This window comes from Heterodontus francisci, chromosome 20, assembly GCF_036365525.1.
Source record: "Heterodontus francisci isolate sHetFra1 chromosome 20, sHetFra1.hap1, whole genome shotgun sequence".
Classification (NCBI taxonomy): Eukaryota; Metazoa; Chordata; class Chondrichthyes; order Heterodontiformes; family Heterodontidae; genus Heterodontus; species Heterodontus francisci.
This window is the reverse complement of record NC_090390.1, coordinates 84,105,441-84,124,180: the sequence shown is the minus strand read 5'-3', so window position 1 is coordinate 84,124,180 and position 18,740 is coordinate 84,105,441. Positions and strand designations below refer to the sequence as shown.

Below are 18,740 nucleotides of genomic sequence, written 5' to 3'. Positions count from 1 at the left end.
ACCCTTCACCTTCACTCTATCCAGGCTCCTCAAAATTTTGTACATTTCGCTCAGATATCCCCTCAGCCTTCTCTGTTCCAAGAAGAACAACCCCAGCCTATCCAATCTTTCCTCATAGTTGAATTTTTCCAGTCCTGGCAACATCCTCGTAAATCTCCTCTGTACCCTCTCTAGTGCAATTACATCCTTTCTGTAATGAGGTGACCAGAACTGCACACAGTACTCAAGTTGTGACCTAACCAATGAGTTATACAATTCCAGCATAACCTCCCTGCTCTTATATTCTATACCTCAGCTAATAAAGGAAAGGATTCCATATGCTTTCTTAACCACCTTATCGACCTGTCCTGCTACCTTCAGGGATCTGTGGACATTCACTCCAAGGTCCCTCACTTCCTCTACACTTCTCAGTATTTTCCCATGAATCATGTATTCCTTTGCCTTGTTTGACCTCCCCAAATGCATCACCTCACACTTCTCTGGGTTGAATTCCATTTGCCACTTTTCTGCCCATCTGACCAGACCATCAATATCTTCCTGCAGCCTACAACTATCCTCCTCACTATCTACCACAAGGCCAATTTTTGTCATCTGCAAACTTCTTGATCATGCCCCCTACATTTACGTCCAAATCGTTAATATAGACTACGAAAAAGCAGAGGACCCAGTACTGAGCCCTGCGGAATGTCACTGGAAACAGCCCTCCAGTCGCTAAAACACCCATCAACAATTACCCTTTGTTTCCTGCCACTGAGCCAATTTTGTATCCACCTTGCTGCATTTCCCTGGATCCCATGGGATTTTATTTTTTTTAACCAGTCTGCCACATGGGACCTTGGCAAAAGCCTCGCTAAAATCCATGTAGACTACATCAACTGCGCTACCCTCATCTATCCTCCTTGTTACTTCTTCAAAAAATTCGATCAAGTTGGTCAAACAAGATCTTCCCACTACTGAGGTTCGACTTACTGACCTGTAATTATTCGGTCTATTCCTCGCTCCCTTTTTACCCAGAGATACAACGTTAGCAGTTCTCCAATCCTCTGGCACCACACCTGTATCCAATGAGGACTGGAAAATGATTGTCTGACCCTCTGCTATTTCCTGTCTTGCTTCTTTTAACAGCTAAATCACTCCTCAGTTTCGTAAAATTGGCCTTACCCCAACTAAGAACTCTAACTCCTGTTCGATCTCTGTGCTTTTCCATAATTATGTTAAAACTGACTGAATTATGATCACTACCACCAAAATGCTCTCCCACTGCCACTCCTTCCACCTGCCCATCTTCATTTCCTAAAACTAAGTCTAAAACTGCACCCTCTCTTGTTGGACTTGCTACACACTGGGCAAAATAGTTCTCCTGAATGCACCTCAAGAATTCTGCTCCCTCAATTCCTTTCACACTAAAACTATCCCAGTTAATATTGGGGTAGTTAAAATCCCCCAGTATTACTGCCCTATTGTTCTTGCACTTCTCAGAGATTTGCCTACATATCTGCTCTGCTATCTCCTTCTGACTGTTTGTGGGTCTATAGTACACTCCCAGCAGTGTGATTGTCCCTTTTTTGTTCCTTAGCTCAATCCATATGGCCTCATTTGATGAACCTTCCAACATATCATCCCTCCTCACAGCTGTAATAGTTTCTTTAACCAAAATTGCCACTCCCCCTCCTTTCTTATCCCCCTCCCTATCGCGTCTGAAAATCCTGTAACCAGGAACTTTGAGCTGCCATTCCTGTCCCTCCTTAAGCCAAGTTTCTGTAATAGCCATGATATTATACTGCCATATGTCTATCTGTGCCCTCAGCTCATCTGCTTTATTTGCTATACTCCTTGCATTGAAATAGATCCCCTTGAGCACTGCCAAACTCTTTTTTTATTTTCTAACCTTTGTTTACTCCCCAACAGCACCAGCATAATGTCCCGCAAGGAACTCAGTCCCTGCTCTGTTCAGGTGCAACTTGTCCAGCCTGTGCAGGTTCCATCTCCCCCAGAGCTGGTCCCAGTGGCCCAGGAATCTAAAGACCTCCCTCCTGCAGCATCTTTCCGGCCACGTATTCATCCGTCTTATCCTTCTATTTCTATATTCACTTGCACGTGGCACCGGGAGTAATCCAGAGATTACTACTTTTGAGGCCCCACTTGCTAATTTCTTACCTAGCTCCCTAAATTCTGACTGCAGAACCACATCCCTCTTTCTACCTATGTTGTTGGTTCCGATGTGGACCACGACTGCTGGCTGTTCACCCTCCCCCTTCAGGATGAAGCCGCTCAGTGACATCCTTCACCCTGGCACCAGGGAGGCAACGCACCATCCTGGATTCACATCTGCGGCCACAGAAAAGCCTGTCTGTTCCCCTGACTACTGAATCACCTATCATTATGGCTATTCTAGTCTTCCCTGTAGCACCCCCCCCCCCCCACCCACCCCATGCAGCTGTGCCACCTGTGGTGCCATGGACTTGGCTCTGGCTACACTCCCCAGGTGAATCATCACTTTCCTCAGTATTCAGAACTGAATACCTGTTGCAGAGTGAGATGCATTCGGGGGTCTCCTGCACTATCTGCCTGATTGAGAAGCTATAACCCAGCTATTTACACGCGCACCCGAACAGTAATATACTAACCCAGCTATTTACTGATACTCCCTAACAGCAGTTACTCACCAACCAATCACCTTGCAGCTTTCCTGTGATGTCACTGTTCACTTTGTTTTCAAACTCCAGCACGCCCGAACTCCTCTCCACTGCTCTCGCGGGAGGTAAGTGCTGTATGCCATGATCCTCGGGCTGTATTTATCGGCTCCCCACTCTGTGTTCTTCCCGCAGGTCTGCCCCTCTTTGCTGCTTTCCTGGAAGGGCTTCCAGCGGACCCACATAGAGCAGCAGCAAAATTCCATGCCTAGCCTACGCTGCATTGGCTGATCTCAGCCAGGATATCAGAAGGTTGGCCATCGATCCGGGAGGAGAAATATCAGTCAGGCTTCCTCGCTCCTGACCACAACCCAGTAACCCCCAACTGGAAAGTGCTAATATCAAGTGAGGAGATGATTAGGCACGGCTGGGTCAAAATAAGCTAGGCTTTGTGCATTAGCCGTGTCTCAGCGGGTAGCACCCTTGCTTCTGAGTCCCAAGATTCTGGGTTCAAGTCCCACTCTAGGATTTTAGCTCAAAAATCAAGGCTGATACTCCAGTGCAGTGCTGAGAGAGTGCTGCACTGTCAGAGATGCTGTCTTTTGGATGAGATGTTAAACTGAGACCTCAGGTTAAAGATCCCATGGCACTATTTTGAAGAAGAGCAGGGGAGTTCTCCTTGGTGTCCAGGACAATATTTATCCCTCAGTCAGCATCACAAAAACAGATTATCTGGTCATTATCACAATGGTGTGTGTGGGAGCTTGCTGTGCACAAATTGGCGACTGCGTTTCCTACATCACAACAGTGACTACACTTCAAAAAGTACTTCTTTGGCTGCAAAGCCCTTTGTGACATCCGGTGGTCATGAAGTGTCCTATATAAATACAAGTGTTTCTAATCTTTTCCGACTGATGACTGGTAATTCAGCTCCTCATGTCTGTTCCATCATCCAATTCGATCATGGCTGGTTTGATACGTAACAATATACAACAGACAGTCTCAAAGGTGGTTTCCAGTCAATGGGCCTCTGGGGAGCAGTATCCCAGCACAAAGTCAACGCCTTCAGGAAAGGGAGATCATTGGAAGAAAAACAACAAGGAAAATAAATGCACTATAAAGCACTCTTGAATGCCTTGCATCACCGAGGAATATACAAATAGGAGGAGGCCATTCAGCCCTTGAGCCTGTTCCACCATTTACTTAGATCATGGCTGACCTGCATCTTAATTCCACCTACCAGCCTTAGGTCCATAATCCTTAAATCTCTAGCCTAACAAAAAAAATCTACCAATCCCAGTTTTGAAATTTTCAATTGACCCCCAGCATCAATAGATTTTTGGGGGAGAAAGTTCTAGATTTTCCCTATCCTTTTGTGTGAAGAGGTGCCCCTGACATCACCTCTGAAGGACCTAGCTCTAATTTTAAGGTTATGCCCCTTTGTTCTGGACTCCCTTCACCAGATTGGGTTGCCAACTCTGGTTGGATGCATTCCTGGAGGTTTTGTCACATGACCTCCTGGCTCCAACTGCCCTGCCCCGGTTCCCACCATTGGTCACTTGACACAAACACTCTCGCAGCACCATTGGCCTTCCCATGTCAATAGTAATGCCAACAGGCTCCTCATTACCTGACTGGATGATGCTTGGCTATTAGTCAACTAGCCATTTTAATCCCATCCTCAAGACGTTTATACCAAATTAATATTGAAATAAAATGATAAAACAAAGATCACACCACGTTTTCATGCCCCTATATTTATTTTTCCTCCTGGATGGCTCGTAATAGTGTCCTGAACATTGATCTTCAATTCCTGGAGGGTTGGTAAACCCTACCACCAAAGGAATAGTTTCTCTCTCATATCTACACTATCAAATCCCTTTGATCATCTTAAACACTTCGATCAGATCTAATGTGGCATTCATACCCATCAAATCCATGCACACTTCAGTGTTGACTCTTCCATCCTCTGTCAGAACCCCAAACACAGTGCCGTCCGCACCGTTGGCTTTGGCCATCTTGATGTCGGCTTTCATAACTTCGATCTCACTGCCAGAGTACAAGAAGTCCCCTCCTCGCGGGCGTATCATGGCAAACACTGGAATCCTCACGTACTGTTTAACCACCTGCAGCAGACCTACCGCGATCAACCAGTGTCAAAAAACACACAACAAATGAGAGGAGGCCACGTTGACGCTGAATAGTAATTTTCTCCCTTGCCCCGGTCGGATCATGAAGCAAAACTCCCCCACCCATCCCCAAATCTCCACTATTCAACCCTGACCCATTGTATTCCAAAGGCGACATATTCCATACAATCATAGAATTTTACAATGCCTTTTGGCCCATCGTGTCTGTGCTGACTCTTTGAAAGAGATGTCCAATCTGGTCCCTAGCCCCAGTTTTTTCCCCCACTGCCCTGCAATTAATCCTCTTCAAGTACATGTCCAATTCCCTTTGGAAAGTTCCTACGGAAACTGATTCTACCGCACTTACAGGTAGTACATTCCAGACCTTAAGAACCCTCTGTGAGAAAAAATTCTCCTCATTTCTCACCAAATGCTTTGGCCAATTATTTTAATTTTATGGCCTCTGGTCACTGACCCACTTGCCAGAGGAAACAGTTTCTCCCTACTTGCTCGATCAAAACCCCTCATAATTTTGAATATCTTTGGGGTAAGCGATTACTTCCACACTTTGAATATTCAATTCCATTTCTAACAAAATATTTATCACAGGTCTTTTTTTGAATGAGTTAATTACATCAAACTTACAATTATATCACTTTTAATGTAGAAAAATATCCCAAGGCACATCACCAAGTAGTGAAAATTGGCATTGATTACAAGTTGGGGTGGGTGGGTGGGTGGTGAGGTGACTCAAAATATGGTTTAACAAGTTGGTTTTAAGAGGTGTTTAAAGGCAAGGAGGGTAATGTGCAGGTTCCGGGCAGACCAAAGTGCGTCTTTCACTGAGTTGATGGTCTGCCAGCGGCAGTTGATGTTTATCTCAGTGTGCATATCTGGGAACAGCATGTAGAGCACCCAGTCCTGCATGACGGAGCTGCTCGGGATGAACCTCGACAAAAACCACTGCATCTCTTTCCAGACTTGCTATGCAAAGGTACATTCCAGAAAAAGGTGGACGACAGTCTCTTTCCCACCGCAGCCACCTCCGAGGACAGCATGCGGAGGTGGTGGCGCTGCGGGAGCGCAGGAAGGATCTGAAATCTTGGTGCTTGTTTGAAAGTTCTGGTAATGAGGCATTCTGCCAAATGAATTTGACAATCTGCTCGGGGAACCATCCGAAAGGATCCACCATCTCCTTTTCCCGCAGGGTTTTGAGGACCTTACGTGTGGACCGCTGCTTGATGGACTTGTGGTTAAAACATGTTTTTCTGCACAAACTTTTCTTCGAAGGACAGGTGGTGCAAGACTGTCCAACTGAATGGTGCGTTCCGTGGCAACACGCCCAGACTCATCCTTCGCAATACCAGGGACAGATAGAACGTCAGCACATAGGGACACATAGTGTTTGTGTATCAAGGGTCTACAGACAGCTTGATGTGGCCATCATGATGAGGGCAATGTTGGGTATCTTTTTGCCCATTTATCTGGAGGTTTGAACATCATGTCCCTGTGGCCTGGTCTATTTTGATCTCCAGATAAAGCAGAAGATGGTTCGGGTGACCGTCACAGCGCAGGAGCGGGTAAGGGCCAGAGCTGCCCCACGCAGAGCAGTGCAAAGAGCTGCCAACAACCAAGTGTTGCAGACCGGCACATCCCAAGATCCAGGATTATGTGCTGACGGACGCAGTAAAGCTTGGGGCAGCCTGGCTTAAGGGGGAAAGGCCACTGTGTAAGGCCCTCCCGCCATGTATACCGAAGGGCTGGAATCTGTGTAAAACTCCTCGGGTTGTATGCACCAGAGAATATTCAATATGAAATGTAGATGTGCACTGTAATGCTGGAACTGTATAAAACGCTGGCCAGGCCACAGCTGGAGTATTGCATACAGTTCTGGTCACCACATTACAGAAAGGGCACAATTGTTCTGGAGAGAGTACAGAGGAGATTTACAAGAATGTTGCCAGGGCTCAAACCTTGCAGCTATGAGGAAAGATTGGATAGGCTAGGGTTATTTTCCTTAGAACAGAGGAGGCTGAAGGGTGACTTAATAGAGGTGTACAAAATTATGAGGGGCCTAGATAGAGTAGACAGGAAGGACCTGTTTCCCCTAGCGGAGAGGTCAATTACCAGGGGGCACAGATTTATGGTGATTGGTAGAAGGATTAGAAGGGACATGAGGAAAAACATTTTCACCCAGAGGGTGGTGGGTGTCTGGAATTCACTGCCAGGAATGGTGGTGGAGGCAGAAACTCTCAATTCTTTTAAAAGGTACCTAGACCTGCACCTGAAGTGCTGTGACCGGCAAGGCTATGGACCAGGTTGTGGAAAGTGGGATTTGATTGGGCGGCTATTTTTTTCCGCCGGCACTGACACAACGGGCTGAATGGCCTCCTTCTGTGCCGTAATTCTTCAATGGTTCTATTGTAAATATAACCTGCAATGGCAAGTGTAGTGAGGCACCCCATGTACTGTATAGAAAGAAACTGATCTGTATTGGACTTTATGTAATATCAAATTTGAACTGTTATGTAATGTATTTTTACAAATTACATGAATAAATCATATTTCTGGAAAGAAAAGCAAGGAGAGAAACAAAGTGGGTTTAAGGAGAAGGTTCCACAGGATAGGGCATGTAAACCTTCCCAGAGATTGTAGAATGAAGGGAGGGAAAATCCACAGGAAGGCAGGACGAGAAGATCAAAGATCTTGGGATAGGCATAAGCATAAAGGAGATTACATTTGCAGAGGAGGACAAGGATTTTGATATCAGTTAGTTGGGGGACAAAAGTGAATAGTCAATGTATGACAGAGAGGATTGCAGCAATGGGCAAGCAGGACATGGCTGGATCAGGATGTAGGCAGAAGAATTTTTAATGAATTAGAGAGTTGATAGAGGATGTATCTTGGGAAGCAGGCAAGGGGGGGGGGTGGTCGTTACAGAAATCAAGGAGATGACGGAAGCAAGGATTAGGGCTTTGGTTGTGGTGAGAGTGAAGTGTGTGCAGAGATGTAAAACAATATAGAGGTGAAAATAAGCTGTCTTGGTGTTAGCTAGGAAGTGGGCTTTGAAACTGAAATCTGGTTCAGGCAGGATACCAAGGTTGTGAACCGTCTGGTACAGCCTCAGTGAGTGGCTGATGTGGGAGATAACGTCAGGAAGGCCACAGTGTTTTTTTGTGGGGGTTGAAGAACAACAGCTTCAGTCTTCCTGGTGTTCAACTGGAATAATGCCAACTGTGTTTGCTGGGAATCTGTTCCACACTTCCAGTAATGTGTGGGAAATAATTATTCTGATCTCTCATCTTACTTAAGCCACATTCATTTTCTATTGTAACCTCTAGTTCTGTGCCTACAGTAAAATTATTCCATTTCTATTTTCCATGGCTCTCACTGTTTCAGAGACCTATCTATGCCACTCACCCCCCACCATCGTTACTCCAAAGAAAATAAATCCCATTCTTTTATCATAACTTAAGAGCCTTGAAGAGATGTTGGAATCAAATTAGTGAGGGTACTCCCTGCATGGCTCAAGAGGTGACTGCACCTCATTGTGTGAGACTGAACTATACAGACCAGAACAGGTCCCCCGTTTGTTGGTACACTTAATTAGATCTCGATGTCAGAAAGCTGAAAAATCAGTCAGGGTGACTATTCCAAATCTCTCTTGGCAAACCTCCAATCTTCCACCCTGCATAAACTTGAGCTCATCAAAATCCTGTTTACCCATTGCCCCTCTGTGCTCGCTGACCTACATCATTTCCCGGTCCAGCAACACCGCGATTTTAAAATGCTGACTCTTCTTTTCAAATCACTCCATGGCCTCGACCCTCCTCCAGCCCCATAATCCTCCAAAATCTCTGCACTCCTTCAATTCTGGCCTCTTGCGCATTCCCAGTTTCAATTGCTCTACCATTGGCAGCTGTGCCTTCAGCTGTCGAGGCTCTAAGCTCTGGAATTCCCTCCCTAACCCTCCCTGCCTTTGTACCTCTCACTCCCCTTTTAAGATGTTCCTCAAAGCCTACTTCTTTGACCAAGTTTTTGGTCATCTGCCCTAATATCTCCTAATGTGGCTCAGTGTCAAATTGTGTTTGATAAGGCTTCTGTGAAGTGCCTTAGGAAGTTTTATTATGTTAAAGGCTCTATATAAATACAAGTTGTTGTTGACTGCTATCCAGTGATTAGCTGAAAGGTACATTTGGGAGATTGCCAAGCAATGGCAGGACTGAGCTTGACAATCTTGCCTCCCACAATCGATCAGCTTACAAACATTTATTGTCTAGATTCATGCCAAGAAGAATGGCCACCTGTGCATGGTACCAAAGAACTCTTGGCAAATGTGGAACTGTACCCCAGCACAAACCAGTATCTTTGGGACCCTATCAGAAACTTAGGAAATAGTTTTCAAACTTCAAAGGACAGAACTCTCGAGCAAAAGAGAGTCTAGAGTCTCTCCTAGACGTTTAGCTTAATATTTTGTGTCGAGGCATGTTACTTTGTTCACAGGAGTCACAACTATCAAGCCTGCATTGCAGAAGTGGCCTCTTTTGAAATGGCATTGGACAGTTTCATTTAGCAAGCAGAGTACTTGTTGTCACTCTTGTTATTGATGCCTCAGTAGCTGCAACAGAAAACACTAGAAAATCCCCACGCAACCAGGTAACCAGTGAAGAGAGGAGAGGGAATTACATCAATCAGGATTTTCCCTGCGGGCTTCAGAACCCCACCCTCAGGTTCAAATGGGGGTCAGAAGCCCGCTAGTGGGCAACAGTTACTCAATGTGATTTTCCCCAGAGCAACCAATTAGTGGCCAAAGGGTGGGCTCGCTGCCCAACTAAACAGCAGGCGGGCTCTCGAAGCTGGAGAGCCAATCAGAGGCCTACCAGCTGAAAGCAGCAGGAGGATGCCATGGGAGGTAAGTGAGAGAAAGGGCGCTTCAAAATGGAGGCACCCTTTCTCCAACTTTTACAAAGTTTAAATCAGAAACAGTCTTTGCAGCCTAGCCACTAGTTTGGGGGTTGGGGCCCCTCTACAGGCCAGCTAGGTGGGGAAGACCTCCAAGCCTGCCTAGAGCATTGGGCCCCTATCTGGTGCCAGGAGGCCACCTCCAGGCAACTAAACTGGCCTCCGCTGCCTCTGGGAACCTGGAGGCCGACTGGAAAATCCCAGTCAGCCTCCATCAATTGGCCTTAAGTGGCCCTTACCGTGCCGGATCGACTAACTGCCGCGTATGGGTGGGAGCCCTGCCATCCTCACAGCCCGCCCCCAGGAAAATGGTCCAGAGGACCAGACAGAGCCAGGAAACCCGCACTTTGGTCGGTGGCACTATTTTTAGCGCCTGGCTGCCTCCGTTCCCGATGCAGGTGGTGACTAAAAATCTAGCTCATTGAGTCTACAGCACAGAAACAGGCCATTTCCAATTAGTTAATGCCGGTCTTTGTGCTGCACGGTAGAGATATATATGCAGAGAGAGTCACAGGATAAAAGAATGGAATACATTAATGCCTCTATAGCCAAGTGACAGATACACTTGTAGCTTTTTAAGCTCAGTTACTGGTGTGAACTGAAGTCTTAGGTCGTGACAGAAAATCTTTCAGCTAGGATTTGACCAACATTTACAGCATCTCTTAGTGACTTTGCTTTATCCTGTAATCATCGGTTAGAAACAACAGGCCCAAAAGCCACCGATGCTGCCTCTGGCACTCACCAATACTGGGGGTGATGCCTCCTTCCATTAGGCTGGAACACAGTTCAATCCGACATGCTCCTGAAAACAATCACAAAAATTAACTGGTCAAGGCAACTCGACGGCATGTAGACCAAAAGGAAGGCTGTCACTTCCAGGAAATTCTGGAAATATTCAACAAGTCGAACAATAATGGGGCTAATTTTTCCGAGAGGATGAAGGAACCCAGCTGAGATGTTAAGCTTACAAAGTGTTACATACAATCCACAGAAAAGAAACTGGCTACTCAGCCCAACAGGATGATGTTGGTATTTATGCTCCATACTTGCCTCCTCCCAACGTTCTTTATCTAACACTATCAACATAACCTTCCAACCCTTAAATAGCTTTCCCTCGAATGCATCTACAATGTTCACCACAACTACTCATCCATGCCCTGGTTACTTCTATAGACTTTACCAACACCCTCCATCTTCCTCGTGAGTTCATCCAAAACTCTACTGCCCAGATCTTAACTTACACTGAGCCCTCTTCATCCATCACCTGTGCTCCCTGACCTATTGAATCATAGGATAGTTACAACACAGAAGGCCATTCGGCCCATCGTGCCGATGCCAGCTCTCTGGAAGAGCAACTCACCTGGTCCCAATTCCCTACTTTTTCCCAGTAGCCCTGCAAATTTTTTCTCTTCAGACAATTCTCTTTTGAAAGCCACGATTGAATCTGCCTCCACCATACATTCAGGCAGTGCAATCCAGACCCTAACCACTCACTGTGTAAAAAAAGCTTTTCCTCATGTCACCATTACTTCTTTTGCCAATCACCTTAAATCAGTGTCCTCTGGTTCTCGGCTCTTCCGCCAACAGGAACAGTTTCACCCTCTACTCTGTCCAGATCACGCAATGGCACCCCCTCCAGCAAAACATCAGTTTTAGAACTCTCATCCTTGATTTCAAATGCCTCCATGGTCTTGCCAACTTCCTACCTCTTCCTGCCTTACAACCCTCTGTGCTACTCCAATTCTGGCCTTTTGCACATCTCAATCACTCCACCATTGGTGGCTGTGCCTTCAGCTGCCTAGATCCTAAGCTCTGGAAATCCCTCCCTAAACCTCCCTGCCTCTCTAACCCTTTCCCCTCCTATAAAAACCTACCGCTTCAACCATTGGTTACAAGCCTTGGGAAGTGTTATTACGTTAAAGGTGCTATATAAATGCGAAATGTTATTGTTGTGTAGGCTGTGCAAACTGTGACTGTGTGATGGCTGTCTGGGCACAGTCCAATCCCAGTTCACATCCTCAGCTGTATCAGTCACTCCAATGAAGCTGGGACCAGTTGAGCTAAAACTCAAAGTATGAAAAACGGTTCATGGTTTAGGTGACACAGCCTCAGTGTAACGGACAACACAAGTACAGTACGTACCTCCCCTCTCAGCATTGATAGCAGATTCCACTGAATCTGCACACACCTCCATTAGAACGCCTGTTTCCATCCAGCCCTATGGATCAAATAGACAGTATTGTTAAAAGGACAGACAGTGAAGTTGGAAGCACAGTTGTTGATGCATGCAAATGTTTTAGCGACTCCATAAATCCTTAATGGGCCGCTCAGAATCATCTGCGTTTCCCAAAAGGCAACTGATCAGCCTCCTAGCCAATACTGATTTTTTTTTCAGATAAAGGCTCTTAGCACTGGACATTTCCACAGGAGGAGACAAGTTAAGTCAACTATTAGTGGTTAGGTGAGGCCAAGCTTGAATTTGACCAGACTGGAGGAGGAAAGGGAAGTCTGAGTGAGGTGAAGAACGCCACATGTTTGAGGTCTGAAAGAATGAGTGACTGTAGGAGATGCTGCAATCAAGGCTTGAAAACAACACAAGTGTGATAATGGCCATAGTAGTATTATTGAATAGAAAGATCAGACAGGGAGACTGATGGACAGATACTGAGATTGACAGTAAGAAATAAGTGAGAATGATTAACCATCAGGCAACAAAATGCCAACTCCTATGGAAATAGATGGATCTACACCTGGCAGAATGTGGGCCTGGAAACATCTGTCACCAGAGCAGCTTGCGATGTGAGCAGAATTCTGAATAGATGGTCTCGAAGAGATAAAAATAGATCATTGAATTGATGGCATTTACAATTAGGAGATATCCCCTTTCCTAAATTAGAGAGATGGGGAGTAATTTGCACTGAAAGTTCTCCCTGTAGCAATTCCATCTCCTTTAAGTCTAGCTCGTAGTTTCTTCACCTTATAATCATGACCCCATTCTTTCCCCGCCCTCTCATTTTCTCCTTTCCTCAAGATATTTGAACATTGGGAGACTATAAAGCAGTGACTTCGCATTTTATCGATGTATCTACATAATATAGGATTATGCAGAAAAAGCTTCCCTTTGTGTCTCACCTCTGCCAAACTGTCCTAGGAGTGTTTAATGAGGCAGTGTAAACTAGCTGCACTCCTCGTCAAACCCATTCTATATGAGGGTCTCAATGCCAAACTCATTTTGCTCTGACAAATGTGCGTTTGGAATTGGTTCTCCATTGTAAACCACCCAGCACCGGTACCTCTGTAAGCACTACAACCCTCCTTGGTAATGAGTGCGGAATGCACCACCAGACGTAAAGCTAACCATCTCCTGCCAGTGCCATCTATTGTTTGATCAGCCAATACTTGCTCTAGCAGCAGATGCACTAATCTCTCCTGGCACTTCCCTCCTGACTAACCTGTGAAGAACCTTCCCTCTGACATCAGAAAATGGTCTGGGCAGAATGAAAAAGTTTCAAATGACACCTTGTCGTAAGTAGGTGTCTCCAAGAGCTATGCACACCCAGTATCTCAGTTATGCCCTGGATAAACCAGGCAAATACGGTTGGAACAGAAATGACTCTATATAAAATTAATGTACAGGTACCAGATTTGGAAATAGTGTTCTTTGGCATCCTTTGGCATCCCTTGACATGATAAATAAAACAAAGTTCACAGATGACACTTCAGTGTTTTTCGGATGAGACATTAAACCATCTGAACTTGTTCAAGGAAGAGCAGGTGAGTTCTTGCTGGTATCCTGGCCCAATACTTATCCCCTCAACCAAAATCACTAGAAAAAGATGATTTGGTCATTATTGCATTGCTGTTTGTGGGAGCTTGCTGTGCACAAATTGGCTGGCTACAATTCCTACACTACAATAGTGACTACACTTCAAAAATATTTCAGTGGCAATCTAGTGCTTTGGTATATCCAAAGATGGTGAAAGGGGCTATAAAAATGCACGATTTTTTATATTATAAATCCACACAAAATTTATGTAATCTCTAATCTTATAAGGGATACTTACTTAATATAATTGCATTGGAAGCAGTTCAGAGAAAGTGCCTGATACCTGAGATGGGGAGGGTTATCTTATGAGGAAAGATTGGACGGGTTGGGTCTGTATTCATTGGAGTTCAGAAGAATGAGAGGTGATCTTATTGAAACATATAAGATCCTGAGGAGAATTAACAGGGTAGATGTTGAAATGATGTTTCGCCTTGTGGGAGAGACGAGAACTAGGAGGCACAGTTTGAATATAAAGGGCCATTGAATGTTTTTAAGGCAGAGGTAGACAGATTCTTGACAAACAAGGGAGTCAAAGGGTATCGGGGGTAGGCAGGCAAGTGGAGTTGAGTCCACAAACAGATCAGCCATGATCTTACAGAATGGCAGAGCAGGCTGGAGGGGCCGAATGGCCTACTCCTGCTCTTAGTTCCTACGTACGTATGTAAAACTCTAAATGGAAAAATGTACAGGATAAGTGGTTAAGACTTATAGGAACACTCAGGGGTGGGAGGAAACAAATTAAATAACAGAAACATGATCCTGATCTGAAACCTGGGGGGTTGTTAATATTAGGAATTAATCAATGTCACTGTCAAAGAGCAAGTAGGAGTGTTAATCTAATCACCCCGCTAATCCCTTTCCCATTTGGCACAGAATGTCCTGGTGTTTAAAGTCGAGATATTGGCAGCAACAACTGTGGATTTTGCTTTGGAGCGCTGTGCTGCTTTTCTCAATAGCTCATTCAATAGGAAACACTTTGCAGATTTTTTATTTGACAGATGTGCACAGAAACAACCAATGTTGCAGTTACCCTCACACTCTAGACATGCTTCTTCCTAAATTTCTCAAGTAATGGTGCTGAAAATTAGCAGTTTGTGGGAGCTTGCTGTGTACAAATTAGCTCTGCAATTCTTCAAAAAGCCTTCTTCATTGGCTGTGAAAAGCACTCTGGGATGTCCTGCAGTTGTGAAAGCAACTGAACCAACACAGATTCCTTCTTAAATGCCTCAGCTTGGAATGAAAAGCTCTCATAGACTTGGCCAGGGCTGCTGGATTAGTTACCTGTCAGCGTACGAATTCTGCTTGGCAGTCAACTTTACTGCTCTAGCATCAAAGCCTCGGAGTGGCTCTTGTACAGCTAATAGGCGTAGGAGTTGGGCTGAAGTCAGTGTGGGTGCAGTCATTCTGATCATGTGATGAGGGATAAAAAACCACCTTCAAATTAAAGAGCAACACACAATATTGTCCAGGGGCAGGATTTTCCCTGCGGGCTTTTGATCCCCATCATCAGGCTCAAATGGGAGTTAGAGCCCGCTCTGAGGAAACAGTCACTCAATGCGGTTTTCCCCAGAACGACCAGAGGAAGGGCTCGCCGTCCAGTTAAGGGCAGCGGGCGGACTGGGTGCTGGAGGCAGACTGGGTGCCGGAGGCAGACTGAGTGCTGGAGGCGGACTGGGTGCTGGAGGGCCGATCAGAGGTCTTCCAGCTTGAAAGCAGCAGCAGAATGCCATGGATTTGGAGAGAGAGGGTACTTGAAAATGGATGCCCTCTCTCGCCAGCTTTTTCAAAGTTTAAATAAAAAATGGCCTTTGCACCCAGGCCGCCGTGTGGGTTGGTGGGGCGGCGGGATGGGGAGAAGCCCCCATTTGAGTGCGGACTGCGGCTGCTGCTGCACCCAGCCAGGCAGGGAGGACCTCTAACATCAAATCAAAATACTGCAGATGCTAGAAATCTGAAATAAAAACAAGAAATGTTGGAAATACTTAGCAGGTCTGGCAGCATCTGTGGAGAGAGAAGCAGAGTTAACGTTTCAGGTCAGGTGAGCCTTCATCACAACACCAGGACCTCTAAGCCTGCCTGGAGTGCTGGACCCCAGTCTGCGGCCAGTTGCCACCTCCTGGCCTGCACTGCCTCCGGAACCTGTTAACTGGAAAATCCCAGTCGGCTTCCTTTAATTGGCCTTAATGAGACTGATTAGCTATCTGTTGCATGCGCTGGGTAGCCCTGCCATCTGCCCCCAACTTGCCTCCGTGAAAATGGCCCGAGGGCGGGATGAAGCCGGAGAACAGGCTCTCCAGCTGGTGGGGGAATGGGTAAGGGTGGGGTGGGGGGGTTGTTATGGGGCGAGAGGAAGTAAATGGGAAAATAGCAGGAGGCACTCCTCGTTAGTCATAAATATGGGATTGTGTCATGTGACACACACCCTCCCTCAGCTGATGAACCAGTACTTCTCCATGTTGAACACCACTTGGAGGAAGCACTGAGGGCACAGAATGTACTCTGGAGGGGGATTTCAATGTCCATCACAAGAGTGACTCCGTAGGACCACTAGTGACTGAGCTGGCTGAGTCCTAAAGGACACAGCTGTTAAACTAGGCTTATGACAGGTGGTGAGCAAACCAAGAGGGAAAAATCTACTTGACCTCATCCTCACCAATCTGCTTGTCACAGATGTATCTGTCAATGACAGTATTGGTAGGAGTGGCCACTGCACGATCCTTGTCAAGACAAAGTTCCATCTTCACACTGAGGATACCGTCCATCGTGTGGTGTGACACTACCACTGTGCTGAATGGAAGAGATTCAGGACAGATCTAGCAGCTTAAAACCGGGCATCCACGAGGCACTGTGGGCCATCAGCAGCAGCAGAATTGTCTTCCACCAAAATCTGTAGCCTCATGGCTTGGCATATCCCTCACTCTACCATTATCACCAAGCCAAGGGACTGACCCTGGTTCAATGTAGCAGAGCGTGACGGGAGAAGCATCAAACGTACCTAAAAATGAGGTGCCAACCAGTTAAAGCTACAGCACAGGACCAATGCATGCTAAACATCGGATGCAGCCTCTTATAGTCAGAGCTAAGTGATCTGACAACCAACGGGTCCAATCAAAGCTCTGCAATCTTGTCACAGTGACTTGTGAATGTTGATGGACAATTAAAACACTAAAGGGAGAAGTTGGCTCAATGAACATCCCCATCCTCAATGATGGGGGAGCCAAGTACACGAGTACAAAAGATAAGGCTGAAGTGTTTGCAACCATCAGCAGCCAGAAGTGCCGAGTGGATGATCCACTTCGGCCTCCTCCTGAGGTCCCCACCATCACAGATGCCAGTCTTCAGCCAATTCGAATCACTCCACGCGATATCAGGAAATGGCTGAGTTCACTGGATACAGCAAAGGCTATGGGACCCGACAACATCCCAGCTGTAGAGCTGAAGACTTGTGCTCCAGACATCAAGACAGCATTTGATGGAGTGTGTCATCAAGGAGCCCTAGTAAAACTGTAGTCAATGGGGATCGAGGAAAACTTTCCACTGTCTGATGCCATACCTAGCACAAAGGAAGATGGTTGTGGTTGTTGCAGGCCAACCACCTGAGCCCCAGGACATCACTGCAGTAGTTCCTCAGAGTAGTGTCCTAGGCCCAGCCATCTTCAGCTGCTTCATCAATGATCTTCCCTCCATCGTAAGGAAAAAGTGGGGATGCTCGCTGATGATTGCACCTTGATCAGCACCATTCAAGACTCCTCAGATACTGATGCAACCCGTGCCCATATGCAGCATGACCCAGACAACATTCAGGCTTGGACTGCCAAGTAACATTTGCATCAAACAAATGCCAGGTAATGACCATCTCCAACAAAAGAAAGTCTCACCATTTCCCCTTGACATTCAACAGTATTACTATTGCTGAAACCCCCACCATCAACATCCTGGGAGTCACTGTTGACCAGAAACCTAACTTGACCAGGCACATAAATACTGTAGCTACAAGAGCAGGTCAGAAGCTGGGTATTCTGCAGCGAGTGAGTCACCTCCTGACTCCGCGAAACCTGTCCATCATCTACTAGGCACAGGTCCGTAATGTGATGGAATACTCTCCATACGAGGGCAACTCCAAAAGCACTCAGGAAGCTCAACACAGCACCCCATCTGCCATGTTAAACATTCACTCCCTTCACCACCGACGCACAGTGGCAGCAGTGTGTACCATCTACAAGATGCACTGCAGCAACTCACCAAGGCTCCTTCAACAGCACCTTCCAAACCCGAAACCTCTACCACCTAGAAGGACAAGGGCAGCAGATACATGGGAACACCACCACCTGCAAGTTCCCCTCCAAGTCACACACCATCCTGACTTGGAACTATATCGCCGTTCCTTCACTGTCGCTGGGTCAAAATCCTGGAACCCCCCTCCCTAACAGCACTGTGGGTGTACCTACCCCACATGGACTGCAGTGGTTCAAGAAGGCAGCTCACCACCACCTTCTCAAGGGCAATTAGGGATGGGCAATAAATGTCATTTCAGACGGATGGTGTCAGCACTCTGGGATCAGTAAAACTGACCATGAAGCTGTTGGATTGTGTAAAGACATTACCGGTTCACTGATGTCCCTTTGAGGGGAAAACCTGCCACTGTTACCCGGTCTGAGCCTATATGTGACTCCAGTCCCACACCAATAAAGTGCCCTCTGAGACGGCCTAACAAGACGCTCAGTTGTATGAAACTGGTGCCGTCTGCAGTGGTTCTGGGCAAAGGTGGCAGTGGCGTCTCCACGGCAACCCAGGATGGGCAATAAATGCCAGCCGTGCCAGTGATGCCCACACCCTGAGAATGAAATAAAATTAATCTTATTATTTCAATAATTAATCCTGTTTACAGGATGCTGATCTATGGATCAGATCTAAATCGATTCTTAACCTATTGCATTAACAGAAATGATTGGCCTCTGATACTCACTTTAGCCCCAGACAGAGCAGGCCTGCATCACGTGACCACAGCAACACCCACAATTAAAAAAAAAAGAACTAAAACTCGCAGCCGCCCAGTTTTTAGTTCTCTGAGTTATTTATTCCGCGGGTGGCGCGGTGATTATTATTTTTAAGCCGGATTTGCATTTATTTCAGGGATGTTTGTGAGTTGACCCCGGCACCCGGCAGTATGCGGGGTTATGATTGGTTGCT

The 18,740-nt window shown here is 46.2% G+C and overlaps 1 protein-coding gene across 2 annotated transcripts in view; it reads right to left on the bottom strand.

Moving 5' to 3' along the window:
* The window catches only part of cutc (cutC copper transporter homolog (E. coli)), a 29,364-nt gene extending 10,664 nt beyond the window's left edge, over positions 1-18,700 (bottom strand). Inside the window, exons 1-4 of one of the 2 annotated variants that reach the window (XM_068053163.1) lie at positions 18,517-18,700; positions 11,867-11,942; positions 10,467-10,526; positions 4,561-4,770 (exon numbers count right to left, since the gene is read on the bottom strand). In XM_068053163.1, the coding sequence (XP_067909264.1) occupies positions 4,561-4,770; positions 10,467-10,526; positions 11,867-11,936 (340 nt within the window). In that variant the 5' untranslated portion in view covers positions 11,937-11,942; positions 18,517-18,700. Of the gene's footprint in view, positions 1-4,560; positions 4,771-10,466; positions 10,527-11,866; positions 11,943-13,364; positions 13,545-18,516 lie in introns of those variants that run through there. The other variant, XM_068053161.1, reaches the window with a different exon arrangement.
* Between the last annotated feature and the right edge of the window lie 40 nt (positions 18,701-18,740).